The following is a 21,967-nucleotide window of genomic DNA, read 5'->3' as shown; positions in this document are numbered from 1 at the left end:
ATCCAATCACAGCCTGTTGCCAGGCAGTTTCTGTTGTCAGCAGCCATCTTGGCATGACCTTTTCACCTCACTGGCCATCTTGGCATGAACTTTTCACCTCAGCAGCCATCTTTTTTTTTATTTTTTATTTTTATTTTTATTTTATTTTTATTTTTTTTTATTTTTATTTTTTTTTATCTTTTATTTAATGAATATAAATTTCCAAAGTACAACTCATGGGTTACAATGGCTTCCCCCCCATACCGTCCCTCCCACCCACAACCCTCCCCTTTCCCACTCCCTCTCCCCTTCCATTCACATCAAGATTCATTTTCGATTATCTTAATATACAGAAGATCAGCTTAGTATACCTTAAGTAAGGATTTCAACAGTTTCAGCAGCCATCTTGATATGACATTTCACCTCATTCCACCACAGTTCCCTATGAATTTAAGTATCGTTTCTTCTAGATTGAGAAAAATGTCATTGCTACTTTGATTGGGATTGCATTGAATCTGTAGATTGCTTTCAATGATGTGGACTTTTTTTCTCTCTCTCTCTCTTTTTTAAGATTTATTTATTTACTTGAAAGTCAGAGTTTCACAGAGAGAAAAAGAGACAGAGAGAGCAAAAGACAGACAGAGAGAGGTCTCCTTCCATCTTATGGTTCACTCCCCAGTTGGCCGCAGCAGCTGGAGCTCTGCCCATTTGAAGCCAGGAGCCAGGAGCTTCTTCCAGGTCTTCTATGTGGGTACAGGGGCCCAAGGACTTGGGCCATCTTCTACTGCTTTTCTAGGCCATATCAGAGAGCTGGATTGGAAGTGAAGCAGCTGGGACTTGAACCGGAGCCCACCTGGGATGCCAGCACTACAGGCAGCAGCTTTACCTGCTAAGTCAATGTGGACATTTTGATATTAATTCATCCAATCCATGAACATGGGAAAATTTTTCCATTATTTATGTTTTCTTCTATTTCTTTCTTTAATGTTTTGTAATTTTTATTGTAGAGATATTTGACCTCCTTGGTTAAACTTATTCCAAGGTATTTTTGTAGCTATTTTGAATGGTATTGATCTTAGAAGTTCTTTCTCAGCCGTGGCATTGTCTTCTTGATTTCATTTTGGTAGGATGCATATGTCCAGGAATTTATTCTTTTATCTTTTTCCAATTTGTTAGCATATAGTTGATCAGTTTTTTATGATACTTTAAATTTCTGTGGCATCAGTTATAATGTATCCTTTGTCATCTCAAATTCGAGTTTTTGTTTTTGTTAGTTGGGCTAAAGGTTTGTCTATTTTGTTTACCTTTTCATTTTGTTAAGTTTTTTTTTTTTTATTTTTGACCTGCAGAGTGGGCAGTGAGAGAGACAGAGAGAAAGGTCTTCCTTTTGCTGTTGGTTCACCCTCCAATGGTCACCACAGCTGGCACACTGTGCTGATCCGATGGCAGGAGCCAGGTGCTTCTCCTGGTCTCCCATGGGGTGCAGGGCCCAAGTACTTGGGCCATCCTCCACTGCACTCCTGGGCCACAGCAGAGAGCTGGCCTGGAAGAGGGGCAACCGGGACAGAATCTGGCACCCTGACTGGGACTAGAACCCGGTGTGCCAGTGCTGCAAGGTGGAGGATTAGCCTATTGAGCCATGGTGCTGGCCCATTTTGTTAAGCTTTGTATTATTGATTTTTATTTTATTTTTGTTTCACTTTCATTTTTTTCTGCTCTGAACTGAGTCAGAGTTTTAAGGGGTTTTACTTGCCTTCAAGTTTCTCTTAAATGAGCCAGCATTTGCATCAATAGTTAAGTGCTGCTTGCCCCTATCCCATATCTCAGTACTTATGTTTGAGTCCTGGCTCCAGCTCATTACCTAGCTAGAGGAATAGTACCAGGGGCTGGGTCTCTGTTAGCGGCATTTAATATGCACTTGAGACTCCTGGACCCATACTGCAGTGCCTGCTTGAGTCCTAGCTCTGCTTCTACTTCTAGCCTCCTTTTAATGCACATCCTGTAAGGCAGCAGCTTATGGTTTTAGTACTTGGGTCCCTGTCACCTATATGGGAGATCTGGATTGAGTTTCTGGCTTCTGGCTTCAGCCTGGCCTAGGTCAGATGTTGTGAGCATCTGAGGAATAAGCCAGTGTATGGAAAATCTCTATCTGCCTTTCAAATAAAATCTATCTGTGTCTATCCCTCTGCCCTTCAAACAAAATGAAAACTTAAATAGTTAAATTTTTTCTCAGCATTTTTTTTCAAATTTATATTTCTACTTTTTCAAAAAAATTACTTAAACTCTGATATTTCTGATTCTTTGTAACTTTTGATGAAATGATAGGAAAAAATTAGTATGATATTGCTGTTTTGCTTTGTATTTCTTTTATCACTGGTGGATGCAGCAAATATGTAAGAATTTGAAATTATATGTGGTGCTCAGCTTTTTGTTCTGTGAGGCCATATTTATTCAGCTAGGGAAACTCTAGATTGTTCAAGCAAATAACTATGAGAAGCGTTTTTAAAAATACTGAGGTAATTTGAGAGGCAAGATGGCGGAATAGGAAGGGAGCACACTGATAGTCCGGGGAGAGATAGTTTAATAAAAGTGGAGATACTGCAGGTTCAAGGAAGAGTAGGGGAGGAAACAGCAGAAGAAACTCTTCCGGAACGCGTGATTCACAGCGGACCTGTGTGGAGAGCGTGGGAGCCCACAGTTCGGGACACCAGCGGCAGACTCAACACACCAGCGCTGGAACGCAAGGTGAGCCAAACCTCAATAGCCTGAGACACCGGCAGGCAAGCGGAGAGAGGAGACTAGAGGGAACGACCCCCGGGGGGGAAAAGTTCACCAGGCTAACTGGAAGAGAGAGAGAGAGAGAAAAAAAAAAAGGTGACTGGTACGGACACGGGTTTCTCTCTCTCCGCTCACCTCTCAAGGGCGAGCAAGACAAAGAGCAGGCGCCATCTTGGACATACATCATAAGCAGAGCGACCTCAGGTCTGCACCGGCCCTGAGCCTAGCAGAAAAACCTGACTCTGGGCGGGGCGAATTAACAGGAGATTAGGACCTAGTAAATTTGTGGTGCTACTGAACTGAGACTGTGAAAAAAGAGACAGTGGGGGAGAGAACTCACGGAATTCACCTGAGTACTCTCCAGAGACGCTACAATTCCGTAACTTTGGCAACCCAGTGGGAGTCTGAAGGAGAATTTGAACCCACTCTGAGGGCCAAACAGATTCCCTGTGTGGTCCTTAGGAAAGAGCTTCCGATCTCTGGCTCCTGTGGGTATATCATTTGCCTGCTAACTACCTCCAACTTCGTTCAGCTGTGCGGAATTACTTCCCTTTTGAATCAAAAAAAGAAAGAGAGAGAGAGAGATTTACCACGCCTAACCTGGGACTGTCACCTTTGGCACACCAAACAGAGCTCTCAGGCCACACCCATCTCAAGCCCTAAGGCTCCATCAAAAACAGATAGCCCACTTAATCTAGAGTCATAGTATAACAAGAAAAAGCACCACAGTGAAGAAACCAAACATCTCCAATATGCCAAATAACAAACGCAAAAACCGAGGTAATAAAAACAAGGAAGTCACCATGACGCCCTCAAATGAAAAAGACACCCCAATTCAAGATTATGAAAATGATGACATAGAAGAAATGCAAGAAGCAGATCTCAAAAAATTGATAAGAACATTAAGAAGTTCTCAAAAACAAATTCTTGAACTACATAAAGCCTTAATGGACAAGATAGAAAATCTCTCTCATGAAAATGAAATATTAAGGAGGAATCAAAATGAAACGAAACAATTAGTACAACAGGAAACTGTGATAGTGACTGAAGTGAAGAATTCAATAGATCAAATGAAAAACACAATAGAGAGCCTTACAAACAGAATGGGTGAAGCAGAAGAGAGAATATCGGACTTAGAAGACAGAGAACAGGAAAGGATACAGTCAGATCAAAGAAAAGAAGAGGAAATTAGAAATCTAAAACATATTGTCAGGAATCTTCAGGATACTATTAAAAAAACCAACATTCGGGTTCTAGGAGTTCCTGAAGGCATGGAGAGGGAGAAAGGATTAGAAGGCCTTTTTAGTGAGATATTAGCAGAAAATTTCCCAGGTTTGGAGAAGGACAGAGAAATCCTAGTACAGGAAGCTCACAGAACCCCTAATAAACACGACCAAAAGAGATCCTCACCACGACACGTTGTAATTAAACTCTCCACAGTGAAACATAAAGAAAAGATCCTAAAATGTGCAAGAGAGAAATGTCAGATTACTCTCAGAGGATCGCCAATCAGACTCACTGCTGACTTCTCATCAGAAACTCTACAAGCTAGAAGGGAATGGCAAGATATAGCCCAGGTACTAAGAGAGAAAAACTGCCAGCCCAGAATATTATATCCTGCAAAGCTATCATTTGTGAATGAAGGTGAAATAAAGACTTTTCATAACAAACAGAAATTGAAAGAATTTGTCTCCACTCGTCCAGCCCTGCAACAGATGCTTAAAGATGTGTTACACACAGAAACACAGAAACACGGTCATCAGTATGAAAGAAGATAAAGGAAGGAAACCTCACAGCAAAAGATCACAGGGAATTCAAAGCATATATTAGAACTTATCTTTGGCAAATGGCAGGGCAAAGTTACCACTTTTCATTAGTCACATTGAACGTTAATGGCCTGAACTGTCCAGTTAAAAGACACTGATTGGGATTTGCTTTTTAACCTGATGCAATTTTAAATGATGCTTAATTTTGTTTTTAAATTTCAAATCCTAGCTCTTACCCATACATGGAACAACAATTAAATTGTACATGTAATTTGCCACTTTGCTACACTAACATTGTTCCAGGGGTACTTATGATGTACTTTTGAATTTTCTATACATGCAATAATGACATTTGCTAGCAGTTTTATGTCTTCCTTCCCAATATGTATGCATTTTGTATCCTTTCTTTGTGTTACTGCACCGTCTAGTAATTGAAAAGTAGTGGTGAGAAAAAGACACTTCCCCCTTTCCCCTACTTAAGGGAAAACTGTCCAATTTCACTATTAAAGCTGGTTTTGGTAGATATTCTTTATCTAGATGAGGAATTTCTCTTCTGTTCCTTGTTTGCTCAGTTTTTTTATGCCAAATATCTTCCACAAAAGTTGATGTAATCATTTAACATTTTTGCAGTTTGTGTAGTATGTCCAATTTATTGATTTTTTTTAAATGCTGACAGCCTTGCTTACGTGGGATAAATACCACTTGCTTGTACTACATAAAATTGTTGGATTTTACCTATTATTAAAAAAAAAAGATTTCTAAAGGCAACCCAGAGGAATCCTTAATCCAGTTCTTCATTAGAAGAGATGTGCAATTCGGGACATGCTCAAGCTGACTTATCTCAAACGGTAGAGTTAGAAACATACCAGGGGATTCCAATTCAATCCCATCAAGGTGGCATGTACCAATGCCATCTCACTAGTCCCAGTGATCTATTTCTGTTCACAATTGATCATAATGATAGGACTAAGAACCAAAGGGATCACATAAACAAGAATAGTGTCTGCAAATACTAGCTGATAGAATCAAAAAGGGAGAGAATGATCCAACATGGGAAGTGAGATACACAGCAGACCCATAGAATGGCAGATGTCCTAAACAGCACTCTGACCTCAGAATCAGCCCTTAAGGCATGCGGATCCATCTGAAAAGCCCATGAGAGTATTTCAGGCATGGAAAGCCAAGACACTCTGGGGAAAAAAAAATGAAAGATCTCCACAAGTGAGATCCCAGTGGAAAGAACGGGTCATCAAAGAAGGAGGTACCTTTCTCTGAAGGGAGGAGAGAACTTCCACTTTGACCATGGCCTTGTCTAAATATGATCAGAGTCAGTGAACTCAGGGGGCTTCCATAGCCTTGGAAACTCATGACAAGAGCCTAGGGTGATTACTGATGCCATAAACAAGAGTGTCAATTTGTTAAGTCAACAACAGGAGTCACTGTGTACTTACTCCTCATGTAGGATCTTTGTCCTTAGTGTGCTGTACATTGAGATTTAATGCTATAACTAGTACTCAAATAGTATTTTTCACTTTATGTTTCTGTGTGGGAGCAAACTGTTGAAATCTTTGCTTAATGTATGCTAAACTGATCTTCTGTATATAAAGAGAATCGAAAATGAATCTTGATGTGAATGGAAGGGGAAAGGGAGTGGGTAAGGGGAGGGTTGCGGGTGGGAGGGACGTTATGGGGGGCAAGCCATTGTAATCCATAAGCTGTACTTTGGAAATTTATATTCATTAAATAAAAGTTTAAAAAAACAAAAAACAAAAAAAAATACTGAGGTAATTTATAGATATTAAAAATTAGAGGATTTTAACTATGATCAATTGCCATATCATAACATTTAGAACCATGATTCTACAAAGAACTATCAATTGGGTTAGAGCTTAAGGAGTTAGATACAAAAGAAAGATGTCTGGAAAGAACAATCTTTAAGGAAATACAGCATTTGGGTCTTTAACTTTCCATCAATTGAGATTTTTTTTTAGAGATTTATTTTATATATTTGAAAGGCAGACTTTAGAGAGAGAAAGATCTTCCATCTGCTGGTTTACTTCCCAAATGGCCACAACAGCTGAGGGCCAGGCCAAATCCACAATCCTAAAACTCCATCTGGGTCTCCCATGTAGGTACAGGGGTCCAAGCATTTTGGTCATCTTCTGTTGCTTACTCAAGCACATTAGCAGGGAACTTGATCAGAAGCAGAACATCTGGGACTCAAACTGGTGCTCAGATGGGATGCTGGTGCTGCAGGTGGCTAAACCTGATGCGTCACAATGCTGGTACCAAGCTAATCTTTAAAGAATTCCTGGAAAAGACCCCAGAAGCACAGGCAGTCAAAACCAAAATTAACAAATGAGATTACTTCAAATTGAGAAGCTCCTGTACAACAAAAGAAACAGTCAGGAAAGTGAAAAGGCAACTGAAATAATGGTAGAAATTATTTGCAAACTATGCAACTGATAAATGATTAATAACCAGAATCTACAAAGACATCAAGAAACTCCACAACAACAAAACAAACAACCCACTTAAGAGATGGGCAAAGGACTTAAACAGACATTTTACAAAGAGGAAATCCAAATAGCCAACAGACACATGAAAAAATGTTCAGGATCACTAATTGTTAGGGAAATGCAAATCAAAATCACAATGAGATTTCACCTCACCCCATTTAGAATGGCCCTCATACAGACATCAATGAACATCAAATGCTGGAGAGGATGTGGAGAAAATGGCACCCTAATCCACTGTTGGTGGGAATGTAAACTGGTAAAACCACTATGGAAGACAGAATGGAGATACTTCAAAAATCTGAATATAGACCTACCATATGACCCAGCATCCCACTCCTGGGAATTTACCCAAAGGAAATGAAATTAATAAACAAAAGAGCTATGTGCATCTCCATGTTTATTGCAGCTCAGTTCACAATAGCTAAGACATGCAATCAACCTAAATGTCCATCAACTGAAGACTGAATGAAGAAATTACGGGATATGTACACTATGAAATACTACACAGCAATAAAAAAAAAATGAAATTTGGTCTTTTGCAACAAAATGGATCAATCTGGAAAACTTCATACTTAGTGAAATAACCCAGTTCCAAAGGGACAAATACCACATGTTCTCCCTGATCTGTGAGAATTAATAGCTCTAAAACCAAAGCTATAGAAGTGAAATTGACACTTTTAGAAACAATGACTTGAATAGCCCTCATCCTGACTGTCAAGGAACAATTTTTTATTTTTATTTTTTATTTCCTTTTTTCTTTCTTTTCTTGACACTATATGTTGAACTCTTTACAGGTAATCATATGTATATAAAGTCAATTAAAAATAGACCCCAGTAAAAAATAAGAAGAGGAATAAGAGAGAGATGAGGTAGTTTATAAATGTAAAGCTGTATAGTTCTGCATACAGTCCTACAGACTTACTTCTAAGGGTACAGTTTAAAAACTTGTCATGGGACTCCAATCCCATTAAAATTGGTGGTAAAAATGCCATCTTAATTGTTAAAGTGATCATATTAAGTATTAAAGTGAACATATAGATAGGATTGAATGTAAAACAGATCATATAAATAACATCAAGTGCCTGGTAATAATGATAGAATTAAAAAGGAGGGAATGTCCAATATGGGAAGCAGTCCACATAGCAGACTCCTAGAATGACATTCGCTGTAAGTAACACTCTGACCTCAGAATCAACCCTTAAGGCTTCCTGGTCTGGCTGAAAGGCCTGTGAGAGCATTTCAGGCATGGAAAGCCAAGACATTGTGGCAAAAAATATCCTACACAAAGGATCTCTGAGTGAGACCCCAGTGGGAAGAAGGGGTCATCAAAGAAGGATGTACTTTTCTCTGAAGAGAGGAGAGAACTTCCACTTTGCTTATGGCCTTGTCCAAATACTGATGGACTCTGTGGTCACAAAAGGCAAGAGCCTTGGGTGATCACTGATGTCATAAATAAGAGTGTTAATGGTGGCCAGCACCGTGGCTCAATAGGCTAATCCTCCACCTGTGGCGCCAGCACCCTGGGTTCTAGTCCCAGTTGGGGTGCCGGATTCTGTCCCGATTGCTCCTCTTCCAGTCCAGCTCTCTGCTGTGGCCTGGGAGTGCAGTGGAGGATGGCCCAAGACCTTGGGCCCTGCACCCACATAGGAGACCAGGAGAAGCACCTGGCTCCTGGCTTCGGATCAGTGCCGGCCACAGTGGCCATTGGAGGGTGAACCAATGGAAAAAGAAAGACCTTTCTCTCTGTCTCTCTTTCTCACTGTCCACTCTGCCTGTCAAAAAAAAAAAAAAAAGAGTGTTAATGGTTAAATGAACAATAGAAGTCACTGTGCAGTTACTCCTCATGTAGAACCTCTGTCCTTAATGAGTTGTACTATCAGAATTAACTGCAAAACTTGTTCTCAAATTGTACTTTCTATGTTGTATATTTGTGTAGGTGCAAACTATTGAAATCTTTACTTAGCATAGAGTTGTTCCTTTGTATATGAACTAAAAATGAACCATAATGAAGAATGGGATGGGAGAGGGAGTAGGAGGTGGGATGGGAGTGGGGGTGGGAAGGCCAGTATGGGGGAAAGAACCACTATATTCCTAAAGTTGTACCACCTATGACAAATGCATTCATTAAATATAAGCTTTAAAAATATTAAAAATCCTATATTCATTAGATGGACACTTTACTTGCTAGAGTATAGTTTATAACTTCTTTGGTTGTGTGCATCTGTGTATGAAAGAGGAAAATCAGTAGATGTGAGCATACTTTAAAAGTTCATGGAAAAATGGGATAAAAGATATTTGTAGGGCAAAAATTTTGAATCCATGTAAAATTTTTTAATAATGTGTATTTCTATGTATTTTCTGAAGTCCCTCTCATATAATGTATTATTTTAAAATACCTGAGTAAAATAACATTGGAAACTAGGCATCAAAGCTTTCTTGACTTAGTAGAAGTTGTATTCATTCCTTTTTCAAAGACTCATTACACATCACCTTTAAATGTGGCTCTTGAAGTTAACAGAACGTTATGTCTTCTATAATCTGATGTGTGCCATCCTCCCCATTTGGATAGCTTGACCAGAATTCTGTGAGAGGCAAGGAAGATCCCAGAGAGAAGAAAGGGAGAGGAGGGAGACATAGGGCCTTGAGAAACCAGGCCAAATGATGTTAACCTGCATCTATTTAGTGTTATGTGAAATGTGTGAGCACAAACACACTTGTTGATTGTAATCCTCAAATAACTGCAATGCTTTTATTTTCCTTCTCCCCACCACTTTTAAGGAATCGTATTAAAGATACTTTGAAAATCAGAGAAGGCATGCTGTCTTTGAAATTTTTTTTAAGCAAAGTGTGAGACTTTAAGTCATTGTAGGACACTATAGAGTTCTGAATTTGACAATGTAATTTTGACAAAAGTAGATGTGGAATTGTGGTAAATACTCCCATGTTCCTAGTGAGAGGGCCTGGCGGCAAAATTTATGGAAGGCTCTTTTATAGATAAGAACTAGTTTTTGAAGCAATTGAGATTTCCATCTGCCATCCATAAAACCTTGAATTTCTTCAGATTTGTTTTCAGTTTTATAAGTAAAAATGACTCAAATTGGAATTTAAGGGGAAAGCACCGAAGACGCTACTTGATTAAGTCTATCAGATGGGACAGCAATGTGAGTATTTAGCATTTGAGTGTAAATTCTGGTTTCTGTTGACCTTCCTACCAGGTTTATGTTTGATGTATCTAATTTCCTTAGTGTTTCCAAAGATGTGAGCATTTTTATTAAAAATATTCTCATAAAACTCTTTAAGTTTTTTTTAAAGGGTTTTTGAATTTAAGAAGCCAGTATAGGAAAAGGCAGTTGTTATAGAAAAGGCTTCAGAGGAGAAAAATGGGTATTTATTATTTGGGTTTAGAAATTAAAAGCTAGAATTGTTTTTATAACAGGAAAAAAGTTTCTCTGTGTTAACCTTGATTTTTAAATTAGGGAGATGTAGGAATAGGCATTTGGCACAGTGATTAAGTCACTGTTTGGGGGGGCTCAAGCCGCATTTCAGAGTATCTGGTTCGAGTCCTGGCTCCTCTGCCTCCAACTAACTTTATACTAACGCAGAAATTAATTATTTCTTTCCTCCTAATAACTATGGGGTTTGGTTTGTTGTTATTTTTCCAGGACTTTGAGATGCACTGATAGCTCATTTATTTGATGCTTTTCCAATTTCTAGAATGCAGGTACCAATTGCTACAAACTTCCCTCTTAACACTGCTTTTGCTATGACCCATATGTTTTGAAATGTTGTATTGCCATCTTTTTTCATTTGCCAGAAATTTCTTATTTCCCTTTTGATTTCTTCTATGATCCATTGTTCCTTTTCAGGCATTTCATCAATCTCTTCACACTCTGATATTGAAGTGTTGTTGTGTTCCTTTGGGGGTGTCATATTGTCTTCCTTATTCTTTTTTCTTGAGTTTCCACATTTATTTTTAAGCATTTTTTTGAAATACTTGTTGTTTTTCTCTTCTGATGGATTTTATCTTTGAACTATGGCTCTGTGGCTTAGTGGAGTGTCTTCTCTTTCTGTGAATACCCAGAGGTGTAATGCTGGGTGTGGTTAGGGAGCTCTGGTCAGTGCTCCAGTATGGGGTGAGTATCCAGGGTGACACCCAAGTTGGGTATGGTAAATCCTTACTTGTCAGCAGGGAAGAGGGTATGATTACTTCTGTTGGCATAATCCCACTCTCACCTCTATTCTTCCAAGGTGATCAGTGCCCTTGGTTAGCCCACAGTGGGTGCAACACTCACCCGTACTGTCACATGAATTGCACAAAGGATCTGTGTAGTCCTTGTCTGAACACGGACCCCACAATAATGACTCACCCCAGACAATCAGGGAGCTCTGAGCCTTTGACACCACACACAGTGACTATCCAGAGACACAGCTACACCCTGTGCCCTATCGTGTAGTCAGAGTCCCTGTGGTTTCAGCACAAAAGGTTCTCACAGTCACAAGGTAAGAAGAAGGGTCCTCTCTGGCCGGCTAGTCTATCCCATCCACAGAGAGGCAGAAATGTTTCCAGAGCCAGCTGCCTCCGGTGCTCTGCCTTGGTGGTTTGAGCCCCAGAGTCTGTGATATGTTGAGAGGTTGTATGTGGGTACCCAACCACAGCTGTATGTGGGTGTCCAACCTCTTTCAATCCTCCCAGCCAGCCTCAAGGTCAATGGGAAACGTGGATTTTTCCCTCTGGTAAAATTCCTGGATCATATGTGTGCTCAAGAGCCACCACAGTCATTATTTGTGTCAAAATATTGGCTTCTCTCCACTTGCCAGGCATCATGTGGGGGGATGGGGATAGAGAAATGTGCCTTTTTTTTTTTTTTTTTTTTTTTTTTTGGCTGCGTTAGGCATTTATCCTGTTACCCTAAGGGTTCCAGGCTGGACTCAAAAGGCAGTGCATCCAACTAGGCTCTCCCTCTGGCTATATCACTAGTGGTACCAGCTCTGCTGCATTCTGCTCTCACAAGCTGGTGTTTTCGTCAGCTCTTGGCTATGGGGACCCTGTGTTTCGTCTGGCTCTTATCTGCACTCATTTCTGTGTGTTTGCACCTTTCACGCTGATCCATGGTGTCCCTCTTCCTTCTGTAGAATTTCCACTGCCGATTTCTCTGTTACTCTTCCCTGGGAATGCACTTCCTCCACTTTTTTTCGCTACTAGATTCCCCTAGCTTAAAGCAGTGTGTCCTTTCCCTATCCCATCTTCTTTGAATCCCCAGGGGTTTAAGGTCTTCTCATATGCATGGATTTCAACGTTTCTGCACCAAAAATAAACATTTTTAAATTCTATTTTCCACAAAATTTTTGGAAGTACCTTGCAATATAGTAGTATGGATACACAAAACTTGATTTAACCATTCCTAGGTTAATGAATTTAGGACAGCTCAAATTTTCTAGTATTACAGATGATCTGTGATTAGCATTCCTGTAGGTAAATATATATGTACCTGCTTGAATAGTTTGAAGGAAATTGTTCTAGAAGTAGAAATGTTAGCTCAAATGATATTAATTTCTAACCTTTTGATAAGTACTGCCTAATTAATTGTACATATGGTGCTAAGTTTCTATTCCTAGCATGTGAGAGTGTCCTTCATCTTAAACCCTGGATAACCAACATATTTTTTAATTTTTAAAAAGTTTGTTAATTTGAATAGTGCAAAATGACATTTTGTGGTTAGTTTGCCTTTCTTTAATCTTTACACAGCTTTGCTGTCTTCTTTTAAAGTTGTGGTAAATTGTGTATAATGCAAGTTGAATTAAGTACATTCACATTGTTGTACAACCATCATTACTGTCCATGTCCAGAAATATTTCATCTTTCCAAACTGAAAATCTGTACCCAGTAAACACTAACTCCTCCATTCTCCATCCTCCTAGTCCCTTGTTACCACTATTTTAATTTCTGTATGAGTTTGCCAATCTAGGTAACTCATATCTGTGGAATGATTACAATGTTTGCTTTTTTTCTGGCTAATTTCATTCATCATAGTATTTCTAAAGTTTACCCATGCTATAGCATATATCAGAAATTCATTCATATTCCATTGTATGTAAATACAACATTTTTATCCATTCATCATTGTTAGATGTTTGAGTTGCTTCCTTTTTGCCATTATGAATAATGGTGCTACAGACACCTAAGTATATAAGTATCTTTTAAGTTTGTACCTACAATTGGAAATATTGGATCATAATGTCATATATTTAACTTTTTGAGAAATTGATACACAATTTTTCATATTAACTACATATTTTAAATTCTTTTTTTTATATTTTTTTTGACAGGCAGAGTGGACAGTGAGAGAGAGAGACAGAGAGAGAAAGGTTTTCCTTTTTCTGTTGGTTCACCCCCCAGTGGCTGCTGAGGCCGGCACACTGCGCTGATCCGAAGCCAGGAGCCAGGCGTTTCTCCTGGTCTCCCATGCGGGTGCAGGGCCCAAGGACTTGGGCCATCCTCCACTGCACTCCTGGACCACAGCAGAGAGCTGGACAGGAAGAGGAGTGACCAGGACAGCATCCCGTGCCCCGACCGGGACTAGAACCCGGTGTGCCGGTGCCATAGGTGGAGGATTAGCCTATTGAGCCGCAGCGCCGGCCTTACATGTTTTAAATTCTACACAGTACTATACAAGTGGTCCATACAGGCCATCTTATACTACATGTATATATTCTGTTTGAATTTTTTCTTCTTGGTTGCTTATTTGTATGATTTGTCCATTTCCCTATTAATGTGTCTTTGTTTTCTTTTCTCCTTCCTTCTATGTCTCCTTTTCTTTATTGATTTTCCAGAAATTATTTGCATTTTATGGGCATTAAATATTTTGATATGAACACTTCTTCTGCTTTGTCATTGGTCTTTTTGTTTAATGACTTTTGTACTCTACAGATTTTTAAGATTTGTAATCACACAGGTTTTTGTGGTTATTTATTCTGTGCTTAACCTTGATTTCATGCTTCAAGAAGTGTTCCTGACCTTAAGATTAGAAAAACAATCCTCTTGTTTCAATTTTGCTACCTTATGGTTCACTCTGCCTTGACAGTGTCAGATAAGGAACACATCCTGGACTCTTCTGGAGTGGAGAACCAGTGGTGCAGCACATTCACTGTACAATCCATCCTTCCTTTCCCCCATGGTTTTGAAATGCTGACTATATTATATGTTAATTTTCATATATAATTTCGATCCTTTCATTGATATATCTATGTGTTCCTGGCCATTATCACCATTTTCATTGACATTCCTAGTTAGACTAGGAAATTTCTGGAAAAAGAAGCTCCCACAATCACTCTAGAAGGTCTATTTTCAGAATTCTCTAATCACCTGTCTCAACATCTCTTCCTTCCTTAACACCTCTGTCTCAGTGTTTTGTAAGCTTGAAGGCAGACATCTATGCTTGACTTCAAGAGAGAAACACATTTTAGTTCTTTAGAAATTGTTTCTATTGTTTGCATACATAATGCAGGAAAGCACTTTTCTTTCAATGACCTCACCTACACTGTTTTGGTACTTGGATTGTTTCTTGCATTGAGCCATTGCAATATCCCAAGGTTAGTCTCTACCATTCAACCATGGAGGATTCAAAGAAATCAGAATTAAGGGGTACAATGACCAATGTTAAATGAGAACAGAAGTCTTTATTGTTGGTAATGCATTTCCTTCATGGGTTCCCCTGAGACTTGCAGATAGTATACACATAAACATCTCAGCTGTGTCCTTTCTATTGCAAGACACATTAGAGAAGACTGAAGGATTTTCTTAATCTTTTAAAATCGACATGAATAAGTTAGGTTATATTCTATCTGCTAAAACTGTCACAAAACATACTTTTATGTAGGTAAAGCAAACTCCTTTGATGGTACTTACCAATGCAATTACTTTATCACTTACAATCCTTTTATCTATGTTGAAAAGCTTCCCTGAAATTTTAGATTATTCTGAATTTATTCAACACAGGAGATTTCCATAAACTTATAATTATTTTCTCATTAGAAATAATGAGTTTTGATTCTACTGTATCACTCCTTCTTGTGGAGTAGTTCATAAGAAGAAAAATTTTGTAGTTTATTTTATGGATAATTGTCAGTTTACTATGCATGTGGGGTAGGTATAATTTTCAGGGACTTAGATGTTATAGTCTAAATTTGTAGCAAACCAAAAACCAAGTCAGTCAATTTTATTATAACCCTATATTATTTGTGACATGTTCCTATTACAGGGATCAAAGTCAAAATGATGTGATAAATTTCTTCTTGCTTTGATGTTGAGTCAAAAGCTGCTTCATTTAAGTTTCAGTTTTTTCATCTAGAAACCTGAAATAAAAGAATGTAAGATTAACTTTCATATTGTGTTAGAAAATAAAAAAACCCCACTTGCTTTGAGAGATATTTTGCCCTCTGTAATCTTCAGACACAACTTAAAGATTTAAAATACTTAAATTCATATGGTATTTAAAAGGAAATATGTGATTTTTTTTAGAAGAACCAGTATTTTGGTGTTAACTTATCAAGTGCTGAATGAAACTACTTTTGTATTTAGAGACAGAGTAAACTCAGTATCTGGCCAGTTCTGCGGCTCACTTGGCCAATCCTCTGCCTGTGGCGCCGGCACACCGGGTTCTAGTCCTGGTTGGGGTGCCAGATTCTGTCCCGGTTGCTCCTCTTCCAGTCCAGATCTGTGCTGTGACCCGGGAAGGCAGTGGAAGATGGCCCAAGTGCTTGGACCCTGCATCCGCATGGGAGACCAGGAGAAGCACCTGGCTCCTGCCTTTGGATCAAGCGCGATGCCCTGGCTGCAGCACACCGGCCGTAGCGGCCATTTGGGGGGTGAACCAACGGAAAAGAAGACCTTTCTCTCTCTTTCTCTCTCTCTCTCTCTCTCTGTCTAACTCTGCCTGTCAAAAAAAAAAAAAAAACCAAAAAAACAAACAAAAAAAACAAAACAAACGAACAAAAAAAAACCACCTCAGTATCTTGTACAAAGTAGGTGTTAGTAGAAAATACCTGTTGAATTCTTCCAAATATTCTGTGTTTTGAATTTCACTTTCTTCTGTGGATCTTCTAGACTCTCCTAAAGAAAAAAGATATTTAAATTTAATGGACAATAGGCATAAGTGATAGTGGGAATCCCATTTCAGGGTATCCATGTGATAAGGGTGTATGTATCATCTGGCTGATTGTATGATCCAAACATGGCCACAACAATGTCTCACACTTCAAATGTTCCTCTTCAGCATGACCCTGTCAGCCCCCAACCCCTAAGGAAAAAGTAGAATCTTATTTATCTCCTCCTCAAATTGGGCTAGGCTTTGAGCTCTTTTGCTATCAACAGAATGTGCAGGAAGGGACTCCAGGATATTCAAGGGAAGATCAGCAATGGGTATGCAGCCTCCACCTGATGTCCTTAGCATGCTTGTTTTGCAGGACACAGGTCACTGGATAAGAAGTCCTAGAACCCTGGGACTTCCATGCTGGAGAAGCCATAGATGCATATGCTAATAGATGGTACCAATCTTGCAGCCATCCTCACCAAGGGTGCAATCTGTAAGTGAAGCTGTCTTTGATCTTCTAACCATCCCGTCAGATGAGTACCACTTGCTGACCTCAGTTGATGCTCTTCCTGAATTCCTAACCCACAAAATTCTTGTGATTTAATAAAATGGCAAATGGAAAGGCCAACTTCTGGGGTAAGATGACTTGTTCAAACAACTCAGGAGGAAAGTTATATACTTTTCTTGGAAGGGAGGAGAGAACTTCCACTTTGCTTCTGACCCTGTCTAAACACCAACAGATTGTGGACTCAAAAGGCTTCCATAGTCTTGGCAGCTCTTGGCAAGAGCCTCGGGTGATCACTGACATCGTAAATAATCAACAACAGGAGTCACTGTAGGACCTCTGTCCTTAATGAGTTGTACTATGAGAATTAACTGTAAAACTTGTTTTCATACAGTACTTTATACTTTATGTGTCTGTGAGGATGCAAATTGTGGAAATCTTAGTATAGAGTTGGTCTTCTGAATACAGAGTTAATTAAAAACAAATGTTAATGAAGAATGGGATGGGAGAGGGAGTAGGAGGTGGGATGGGAAGTCAGGTATGAGGGGGGTGAACTGCTATATTCCTAAAGCTGTACCTATGAGATTTGTATTCATTAAATAAAAGTTTTCTAAAAAAAAGTTGAAAAGGCAAATAAATAAATAAATAAAAAGAATATCAGCAGGAAGTCAGGGACCAGGTTTTTGGTTCTGATTTTGCCACTAATGAGCTGCTTAATTTTGGACCAATAGTTTAACTTCTCTGGGTCTCAGTATTCTGCTTTATAAAATGAAAGGGTTGTGGTAAACAAGGTTTTTCTCAGCTCCAAAATTCTATGAAAACCTTAATTGGAAAGGTTTAAAAATGGAACAAAATAAATTGAAATGGTTATTGTATCATGTAATACTGAAAAAAAGGAAAGTTACAGAGCAATGTATATACCCAAATAATGAAGTCAAATAGAGAAAGTTTATATATTTAAACAGACATGTTAATTTGATACTTAACTTTCATATCTAACCTTTTTCTTTTTTTATTTGGGGTTTGTGTGTGTTGGAGGGAGACGGATCAAGCGCTCATCTACTGGTTCACAGTTCCCCTTCCAAATGCCCTCAATGACTGGGGCTGGGCCAGTTTGAAGCCAGGAGCCGGAAGCTCAGTACGGGTCTCCCATATGTGTAACTGGGATCCAAGTACCTGAGCTATCACAGGCTGCTTCCAATGGTGCAAATTAGCAGGAAGCTGGAATTGGGAGTGGCACGAGGACTCACACCCAGGTACTCTACTATGATTTGTGGGCATCTTCACTGTTAGGTCAACCCCTGAACCTTTATTTTGACTTGAATCCACTGGGACCACAATAAGATGCTCTGTATCTCATAATGACAGGCCCCAGCATTCAAGCCAACTCTTCCAATTTCCTGAGTTTTATTTTTCATAAGGTTCTAGTTATTTCCTATTATGTTCCCATTTCCCATACACTGCAACTCTGGAAACATCTCCACTGTATCCTTTGGAATTTTTGATCCACTATTGGCAAAATACTCTGCTTTCTGAAATTTTTAAACTTTTCTTTCTGTGACAGAAATCGGTCTCTCCTCGAAGGGAAAAACCAGCCCACGAGCTCTTTGTGTTTGTGTTTCTCTCTGCCTTCTCACTACCGGACCTGGAGATGCTAAGTGACCTCTTCCTCTCTTTTGCTCTTTCTGGACAGTCACCCTCTCTGTTTCCCAGCATCACACTGTACAACCAATCATTGGTCACCACTCTTTCTTTGATTCTATAATTTGCCCGTCATCACTGCTGCTTTCTCAATCTAGAAATCTCAACGTGCATGCAGGTTATTGCGCCCCTAAGTCTCAATTCCTTGAGCTCCTATTCTTTCAGTTTGTTCCTTCACCTGCCATTTATTTCCCTAGACACAGATCTTGTCATTGCCAGTTGCCACTGCAAGCTGCCCTCAATCTGTTGCTTGCATTTGATTACTTGACTGTCTCCTTTTATTTTCCAGATCTCTCTCTAGGGCTCCAACTCTAGCATTCCTGCCACCTCATTGTGAGCTCCTATCCTTCCACTTCTTTGTTGTTCTTTCTTATTCTGAAGTCTCTTTCTCTCTTCATAGAATTTAAATTCCATAATCACTCACTCCCTTGCAAATAGCTTAGACTTTACTTTTCTTCACTTTGTCATGCTCACTTGATAAAGCTGTAACCCCAGTTAAATCCAACTGTCTGCCTGTTCCTTTCCTGCAACATACAGCTCAATGTGGCTGGAGAAAATACACAAGAGGCTGAGAAGCCTCACTTTCAATTTCATGGCTACGCACATTAGGTGGACCCTTAATGCTTTAAGGCCATCCTGTTAAACACCCCTTTTCCCTTCATTCTTCCACTCTGCTAGATATCTTTTATTTTTTCTCAAACCTTAAACTCTCTAAATGAATCGTTATTCTCAGCTGATGACTTATTCTCTAATTTCATAGAGAAAATGAATATAGCAGGAGGGGACAGGTGTTTGGTGCAGATGTTTGATCTGTAGGACTTCAAGGAAGCTGGAAGACCAGGACCAACACCACTCCAACAAGAGAACCCAGAACCAGTGAAAAGCTGGTATGTGATATTTGCTTATATAGTCTGGCATTTCAATAGAAACTGAAACTTCTCTGTCATTAATGGTAAAGACATTCTCATGTGGAAGATTCTCTCAAGCAGGCAACAAAGGATATTATTTACATCATCATGTGGCCTACACTGCATTGAAACAATGGAATAAGCCAGGAAATGCTGAATTGCCACAAAGCTATTGTCTTCTTCCTTTATTTGTAAACCATGACCATGGTATGAAATACAGTATTATATATAAATGAGATTTTTAAAAATGTCTGTAGAAGAGTATGAATTGATGTGAAGGAGATACTACCTACTAGTTTTTCGACTGGAAAGGTGAATGCATTTTTTTTAAGTTTTGATGTGCAAAAACATTTTTAGTGGCTTTATTTTAGAAAAGGGTAAATAATAACTCATACATAAAGGTTGTGTCAGAGTTTATAGACTAGACCTCTGGTAATGGATTCAACCTTTTCACAACAAATCAAAAGTATTGGTATATGCTCACATGAATATACAGTGGTCATTACCTTAAATTTAAAACTCGCTATAAGCAGCAAATACATAGAGCAGAATATGAGGGCTGTATTGTATCAGTGTGGTCTGCAGAGAATTTCTCCATATGGTTTTTGCCTTGTTGAAATATAGGTTGCAGTTCAAAGCTAAAGGGATTACTTTTGAATAGTCATCACAGAGGTTGATTACATTCGTATATCATATTTAGCTGGACCCTGCAGGCTATTATTCCATTAGCTATGCTGCTCCTGCCATTGTCAAAAAGTTGATCACCTCGTGTTAAAAGACTGTGATTTCTTTTGGCCTTATCAAAATGACTCAAAAGGTTTGTTAAAAAATAAAACTCAGATAACGTTTTATGAAACTGATTCAGAGAAACTACTAGGTATGAAAATGTTCATATCTTGTGGGTGATCTTAGCACTCTGCCATTATTGATGATGAGAGGATATTTTGCTTTTGTGTTTCAGCACATTCTGCTTAAAGTCATAGATTCAATTTTAGTAGAACTGATACTTCTTTCTCACTGATGGTAATGTCTCAGAAACGGATTTCTGAAAAAAAGTACAAAAATCTCTCCTTTCTCCAACAGATATTTCAAACATATAACATTGATGCCACGGAAGGAAGCCTATCTATGATGGCCTAATTACAATATGATTTTACCAGACCACCTGTAAAAGAGAACAGAGATTTGTTTTGAGGAAACATGTATATATGAAGACAGTTTGTCATTCACACTTAATAACCAGAAGATAACTTCCAATAAATAGACGGAAATGTTTAACTCCTAATTCTTTAGACAATGGTTGTGTAGTTTAATTCATGTGATTGCAGCAGTTGAAGAACTTCAATGAGTTATACATGTATTTTTGTAAAACCTGTATCCCATTACCAGTATACAGCATATTCAGATAAGCTTGACTTTTTTCTATTTTATTATGAATAAGCCATAAATAAGTAATGAAAATTCCTCTTTGAAAAACATATTGTTAATTATAAGTTTATTATTCGAAATAACATCCAAAAATTTCATTAGAAATTAGGTGATTTTGAAGGTATCTCAGTTGAACAGCTAGTCCTTGAATTGTGTTCCTAGAGTGGTGATGGACAGGCACATTCTCTGGTATACTCTTTGGCATGGTCTTCCTTGTAGCTGATGGGGTGGGGTGGGAAGGCTGGTCAGGGGTACAGGCTGAGATTCCAGAACATAGCCACACACTAATTTTGCCTCATTAGCACTGTTCACTAATCAACTGAACTTTTCAAGAAGTGGAAGTTTCCTAGTATTTCTCATACTTGCTTGCCTTCAGCCACTCCAGTTGATACTTACAACAGAAGAGTATCAATTGTGAGGAAACAGATGGCACACTCAACTGTGATTGTGAAAAGACTTGAATGAAGGGATGATGAAGAGATAAGAGGGGCTGGAGCTGTGGTGCGGCAGGTTAATGCCCTGGCCTGAAGCGCCGGCATCCCATATGGGCGCCGGTTTGAGACCCGGCTGCTCCACTTCTAATCCAGCTCTCTGCTATGGCCTGGGAAAGCAATAGAAAATGGCACAAGTCCTTGGGCCCCTGCACCCATGTGGGAAACCTGGAAGAAGCTCCTGGCTCCTGGCTTCGGGTCGGCACAGCTCCGGCCATTGCAGCCAACTGGGGAGTGAACCATTGGATGGAAGACCTCTCTCTCTCTTTCTCTCCCTCTCCCTCTCCTTCTCCCTCTCCCTCTCTCTCTCTCTCTCTGCTTCTCCTCTCTCTGTGGAACTCTGACTTTCAAATAAATAAATAAATAAATCTTTTAAAAAAGAGATGAGGACAGGTTGAGGAACAAGCAAGAGATGCAGAGGCACCCAGGAACTAGTCATGGATACAGTGCCACTTTCGTCTCTGGGGCTGAAGGGCAAGGATGAACAGATGGTGCCATTGCATCCTGAGTGAGAGATAGGGATTTATAAAAGGGATCACCCAACAGAATCTAGACGAAGCCAATGTAGAGTGCCACAGCTGTGAGAGCTGAGGTGAGGTCAAGGGCAGGGGAATCATAGCCTAACTCCCTTCACCTTCTTCATCCCTTTAGTTAGAGCCTAATCTGAGAGCCAGAAGTCAAGTGAGCCTGAGTTGTAGGCTTACCTGGGACACAGAATAGAGAAGCTGGAGAACTGCTCATGTGTGTGTGTATGTGTGTGTGTGTAGGGGGTAGCAACCAGCATAAAGTAATCACAATATGCA

At 39.3% G+C, this 21,967-nt stretch overlaps 1 protein-coding gene and 1 long non-coding RNA gene across 6 annotated transcripts in view; one reads left to right on the top strand and one right to left on the bottom strand.

Annotated features, from left to right (window-relative positions):
• Positions 1-14,699: 14,699 nt before the first annotated feature.
• Positions 14,700-21,967, bottom strand: part of TTC29 (tetratricopeptide repeat domain 29) — a 263,775-nt gene continuing 256,507 nt past the window's right edge. For all 5 annotated transcript variants that reach the window (XM_008267377.4, XM_051820003.2, XM_008267378.4 and 2 more), the window contains 2 exons: positions 16,085-16,151; positions 14,700-15,394 (listed from right to left, as the gene is read on the bottom strand). In XM_008267377.4, coding sequence (XP_008265599.2) covers positions 15,367-15,394; positions 16,085-16,151 — 95 coding nt within the window. In that variant the 3' untranslated portion in view covers positions 14,700-15,366. The remainder of the gene's footprint in view (positions 15,395-16,084; positions 16,152-21,967) is intronic.
• LOC138843481 (uncharacterized) lies at positions 15,344-20,723 on the top strand. The gene is made up of 2 exons (XR_011378228.1): positions 15,344-19,224; positions 20,329-20,723. It is a non-coding gene; the product is annotated as an uncharacterized lncRNA (long non-coding RNA).

The sequence above is a fragment of the Oryctolagus cuniculus genome, chromosome 8 (assembly GCF_964237555.1).
Source record: "Oryctolagus cuniculus chromosome 8, mOryCun1.1, whole genome shotgun sequence".
NCBI lineage: Eukaryota > Metazoa > Chordata > Mammalia > Lagomorpha > Leporidae > Oryctolagus > Oryctolagus cuniculus.
This window is presented reverse-complemented; position numbering and strand designations above follow the sequence as displayed.